Raw genomic sequence first — 6,000 nt, 5'->3', positions numbered from 1 at the left:
GAAAGAGTGGAATTCCCTACTGACGCAAAATAGTCATATGTGGTCAGATCAGCTGATGTGCAGAACACAATGGGTTATTCTCACCTGTATATAATTGCCAGAAAGGACAGAATCATACATATGTGTCGTCGTTTTATTCATGTACACAAACTTATATATGAAGCAAAGTGTAATTTCATGATTTTTTCCCCCCTAAAATGTCAATGACTATTGTTTTCTGGTTTGGGAGTTTTGCTCCGCCCCCTGTGTTTGTCGTAAACCTAGCTCCTGGCTCCAATAAACCCGGGCTAAGAGCGCCCTGGGCTCGCCTCCTTCTCCAAGGCGATCAATAGGATCTCAGGCGCTCTACAAGCACTCTCTTACGTAGACATCCACCAAGGAGAGAGCCGATACAACAACACGGTTGATCTGCTCAAACACAAAAATCTACCTGCTTTCTGAATCATGTCGTTGAGCCCAAAGCACACTACGCCTTTTTCAGTGACAGATATTTTGAGTCCAATCGAGGAGACCTACAAGAAGTTCAGTATGGACGGCGCAGGGAACCTAACCTCTCCACTGGGAGCCTACCGACAGCCTCAGGTGTCTCAGACCGGGATGCAGCAGCACTCTATGGGCCATAACGCCACCGTGGCCACCACTTATCACATGCCGCACACCGTCTCCCAGTTCTCCCACAGCGCAATGGGGGGATACTGCAATGGAAGCATTGGCAACATGGGAGACCTCCCGTCGTACCAGGAAAGCATGCGGAATAGTGCAGCAGCAACAGGGTGGTACAGCGCCAACCCGGATCCAAGATACTCCACAAGTAAGTTCTTTACTCTATTTATATACACTTTTCTCATTTTATTTCATCGTAAATGAAGAAAAAAAACATTGACTTGACATTTCAGGAATGAGAGAGGAAAAACGCACAATACTAAATATGTATCACTTTTTAATAATATATGATATATGTTTGGAGGTTAACGAAAACAAGTTCATGCAAATGGTGTACACTATTTTAAGACATCTTTAATTTAAAAAGATTAGTTATGACGGTTAAACTGAAAAGGAGATCATTCTTTCAAGTCTGGCTCGACTTTTTTTCTTCTTTGGCATTAGCAACTATTTAAAGCAAGATCTAGATATTAATTATTATTGTTATTGTTATTATTATTATTATTATTATTATTATTATTATTATTATTATTATTATTATTATCACATTTTGTTGTTTTTTTTTTAGCTAATGCTTTCCTGCTTCAATAATTATCGCATATAAGAGCCAATAATTATTATATATTATAATTACAGACTACTTCAGGCGAAACAGTGTTCTCCTCTTCTGTTTATTGAATGCCCGTATATGTATGTATATTTTTAAGTTTCTAGATTCATGGGACCTTCCACAGGTATGAACATGAGCGGCATGGGGAGTCTCTCAGGAATGGCGGACGCCACCAAGTCCATGCCAGTTCTCCACGCTGCGCCCAGGAGGAAACGGCGCGTCCTGTTCTCGCAGGCTCAGGTCTACGAGCTGGAGAGGAGGTTTAAGCAGCAGAAATACCTGTCGGCGCCTGAGAGGGAGCATCTGGCCAGCATGATCCACCTGACGCCGACCCAGGTGAAAATCTGGTTTCAGAACCACCGGTACAAGATGAAGCGCCAGGCCAAGGACAAGGCAACGCAGCAGCTGCAGCAGCAGGACGGTAACCTGTGCCAACAGCAGGCGCAGTCCCCGAGGCGTGTGGCCGTGCCAGTTCTGGTGAAGGACGGTAAACCGTGCCAGAACGGCTCCAACACGCCAACGCAGAACCAGCAACAGATACAACAGAGCCAACAACAAAACCAACAACAGAACGGACCCGGAGTTGTGCTCGCATCTCCGACCAGCAGCCTCAGCCAGCATCAAAGCCAGCAGCAGGTGAACGCTTTGGAGCTCGAGGAGATGTCGCCTAGCCCCCCCTCACTGCACAGCCAGCTCAACATGGCCCAGATAGACACATCTGCTGTAGATTACACCAGCAACATGGTCAGCTCAAACCTCCTCTACGGCAGAACGTGGTAGGACTTAATACAGTACTGTCACTTTCAACTTTATATATATATATATATATATATATATATATATATATATATATATATATATATATATATGAAGGCTGAAAACGGGGGCCCTTTGGTGTTGGAGGGGACAAGGCGCACAGAAGCGCACCAGCTGATCAGGGCACATTTTCTTGACATCTCTAAGAGGGGAGTCTATTTTTGAACATTACAGAAATGGCTGCCCTTGAAAGCAATTACCCTATGTCGTTTCTGGACCTTTTGTAATCCATGTTTTGGACCTTCCTCATGATGTTTTTAACGTAGTCTATGTTGTTGAAACAAAAAGGAATGCTGCTTCACTTGAGTTCGGACTTGGGGGGAGGGGGTGGGGGGTGGGATCAGGTCTGAAGTACACTAAGCCACCACTCCTTATTTACGGTGATAACCTGGTATTTTATCATATTAATATTGTAAACTAATGTATTCATTTAGACGTATTAAATGAAAGTAGGGACTTGTATATTTGGCTAACACACACGAATGCGTTTAACTGTATAATAATCGTTATTGCGTCCACTTTTATCTTTTCTTTATTCTTTTGTAAGTTAAAAAAGGAACAAATGCGTGATGGCTGCTGTATATGTTTCAAAACCAAGTGAACGTTAACAATAAATAACTTGAAGTGTGAGAGCTATTCCTGAAGAAGTATTTTTTTTTTTTTTTTTTTTTTAAAGGGATCTGTTTTGGAGTGCATTTTCATTATGTTGTGATTGAGACCAAATTGAGCAGGAAAGCAAGGTCGATGAGCGAGCCAGCATTGTTCAGGTGACATTTTGGAGGGCTGCCTTTCATGGAGGCTGTCTGCTGGAGTCTAAGACCGGGAAATCACCCTTTTAAAACAAAATCCCTACACTCCCCAGCAAGTTTAATAGTGACATTAATTTATGCACTGATATATTAATATTATTCCTTTTTTTAACAAACTCCACAAACATATTGATCTTACTGTGTTTATTAGGCCCAGACCTTCGTTTTGCCGCAATGTAATTGGTCAATTTTATTGTAAATGCGAGCTTCCATAAAATACACAATGACGAATATATTATCTAAATAAGTGGATTACATGCCTTGCATTATTATGATACTGCATTAATGTTAATTACACTGTAATCATAGGGCATATTATTATTGTTGTTATTATTATTATTATTATTATTATTATTATTATTATTATTATTAGCCTATGCACGGTCGTTATTTTTTCATGTACCAAAATAAAAGGTTTCTAACATCCCTTACAAAAATCAAATAATAAAAACATGCTCCTTCATTTAACTTTATATTAATTATTATTATATTATTAAATTCCTAAAGGGAGTTTGAGCTTGAGGCTGGATGTGAGTCAGTTACTATTATTTTGATTGTATCAGTGATAAAATGAGAACATGCTACTGTTATCTAAATTAATTGCAATATGTCTCATTTTTCAAAAAAGGTTTTAGAACTTCAGAAGTTAAAGCTCCTTTATTTTATATAAAATATATCACCATAATTACAAAAATCTAAAGATTGTTAAAAAACAAAAACAAAGTTTAAACAAATACCGCAATTGTTTATAGTGTTTTTTTTTATTTAAAATAACAGTAATATCTACATTATTTTCTGATGCTTTGAAGGGCACTGTAAGCAATTGTTCATATAATACCCAGCACCAAAATAGTTTTTTAATTCTCACACACACACACACACACACACACACACACACACACACACACACACACACACACACACACACACACACACACACACACACACACAGATGAGCTTCATTCTGATCAATCTCTTTAGAAGATGAATGATTTGTGCAAACAAACTCCAAAGTGTTTAAGGTCATCACTTAGCGTCAGTGTCGGTTCCCCTTTGCTTCTGTCCTCCAAAACCTTTTTTTTTATACCATGCAGTGGCTGATTATAGGATCTAACATTTCATTTCCTGTGGTCATTTAAACACGTTTGGAAATTACTTCTCAATCCCCTTGCTGATGACACCCTGTGATGATGATGATGATGATGATGATGATGATGATGATGATGGCTATCAGTGTGTCTCAATGGAGACCTTGGAGAGCCCCTATTTCCAACCCCTTCACATACCTGGCAGCTGTATGTATATGTGCTATCATCCCTACACTCGAAGGAAGCATCAGAGCCAATATGCACCTGACATTTGGAATTGAGCACGACAACTCCATCAGAAGGGAGTTTGATAAGAGCATTAAAAAGAGAAATGCATTCCACAATATACACTTTGATACTGCAAGATGTTCCTGATAGATTTTGTCTCTAAACTGAGGGCATGAATGAGCTGTCAACAAAGATTTTGATGGTGTGCCACATGAAATAAAAGTGGAGGTGAAGCCATTCTTTTCTCTTTTCAATAGCCGTAGTTATGGCGCACTAATAGGCTATGCTTGGTAATCACTGGCCATTGTGCCCGTACTTCTCTCGGTTTATTGGGGGGTAGCTCTCTTTGTAAGGATATATGAGACAGTCTGGGCACTGTAATTGGTGCTGGCATCATCATATCTGTCTGGAAAGTTTTTAAAAGCTGCAGCCGCTACTGTGTAGTGTTACTTCCATGCAGAACATCCACACCCACAAACATGTGCATATGCATACATACAAATAGATGTGCATGCATACATAGCTCTCATTCACATTCACAAATAAAGCAACCAAATAAGTCATACAAAAACCGCCTCTCATAATACAAAGCAGATATTTCCATAAGAGCTGGGAGGAGTCGGTCACTACCTCAATGCCGTGTATACTGTTAGCATACAGCATGAAGCAGAGGCTAATCTGTTTCACTGATGTACATCATTTTTTAGACTCTTCTTCTCAGGTAATTGCAGATTGCACTGCATAACGTGAATGTTGAAAGAACCCTTGTTTCAGACTCTGCATTCAATCCCCTCCAACTCCCTTCCTCCCCATTATTCTACTTAATATGTCAGAAGGTCTGATTGCAGAGAAACCTTTTCAAGTCCTATTGATGTGTTCCTCAATTGACCATGACGACCTAGCAACCTAGAGAGCGCTAATTGGCAAGGGCTCAACATTATTGGCTACATAGTTTACACAGAAACATAGGCCAAACATATAATCCTCATCATACATTTTGTTTTGCCAGTATACAACAGGAGAAGGAATTGTTTTGTGTTCTGGGTCTTAACTAAAAAAGCAATTAAAACAGAAAGCTAAAAGCAGTCTGGCCTTGTTTCTGAGTGGAATATAGTGGATGAGTAAGATTTTTCCTGAAGACACACAGGTAGAAATAATAATGTGGCTCCACTCTACAGAGGATTTCAAATGATTTGTGGTATTTTGTATCATGACATACATCAATATGTATGGTAGATAGACATTCTGAATAGATTTCAAATCAGTAGTTATATAGAAAGTTTACTCCCACAAATTCCACCACCTCCTCTCTCCTTCCTTCCCCAGAAATAGTCCCCAAATCTTGCCCCATGTGAAATGATTAGGAGAGGCAAGGTCTGCTTTTCATGTCACTGTGCGAATGAATGCATTGAATTGGCAAGTTCTGAGAGACACAGAGCGAGATTTTAATTAGTGTATTGCCCTCACATTCTGCCAAGGAGAGACAATCTTTCTCTTTTCTATGACAAACCTGTGCCTACTGGATTTGTTTGGTTTCCAAAGAATGAGTCACTGCAAGTCTTTGCCCCAGGAAGCAAAAAGTTCCCTAATTCTAGTAATTTTCCAATTGAAAAAATAGCCTGCAAAAAATAATCTTCCTACAGAGTGAAAAAAAACATTTCAAGAAGGTCATAGGACTCTGAAAGCAATTCTCACTCTAATAGATTTCCATGAAATTAAATACATGAAACCACATTTTTACCGTTGCCTTTGGTTTGACGATAACATAAACTCAATGCACATGCAC

The 6,000-nt window shown here is 39.5% G+C and overlaps 1 protein-coding gene across 2 annotated transcripts; it reads left to right on the top strand.

Annotated features, from left to right (window-relative positions):
• The first annotated feature begins 444 nt into the window (after positions 1-444).
• Positions 445-2,053, top strand: nkx2.4a (NK2 homeobox 4a). 2 transcript variants are annotated; one of them, XM_028566556.1, is made up of 3 exons: positions 445-811; positions 1,371-1,855; positions 1,907-2,053. In XM_028566556.1, the coding sequence occupies exons 1-3, from the start codon at positions 445-447 to the stop codon at positions 2,051-2,053; spliced, it is 999 nt and encodes a 332-aa protein (XP_028422357.1). The 2 variants fall into 2 exon arrangements, with proteins under 2 accessions (XP_028422357.1, XP_028422355.1); XM_028566554.1 differs by having other exon boundaries at positions 1,371-2,053.
• The last annotated feature ends 3,947 nt before the right edge of the window (positions 2,054-6,000 follow it).

The sequence above is a fragment of the Perca flavescens genome, chromosome 20, assembly GCF_004354835.1.
Source record: "Perca flavescens isolate YP-PL-M2 chromosome 20, PFLA_1.0, whole genome shotgun sequence".
NCBI lineage: Eukaryota > Metazoa > Chordata > Actinopteri > Perciformes > Percidae > Perca > Perca flavescens.
This window is presented reverse-complemented; position numbering and strand designations above follow the sequence as displayed.

What these genes read in the sequence shown, in the direction of transcription:
- nkx2.4a (XM_028566554.1), top strand. Translation starts at nt 445, where the DNA reads ATGTCGTTGAGCCCAAAGCACACTACGCCTTTTTCAGTGACAGATATT. An exon ending in GGATCCAAGATACTCCACAA is followed by an intron (nt 812 to 1,370) that starts GTAAGTTCTTTA and finishes TATATTTTTAAG; the next exon opens with TTTCTAGATTCATGGGACCT.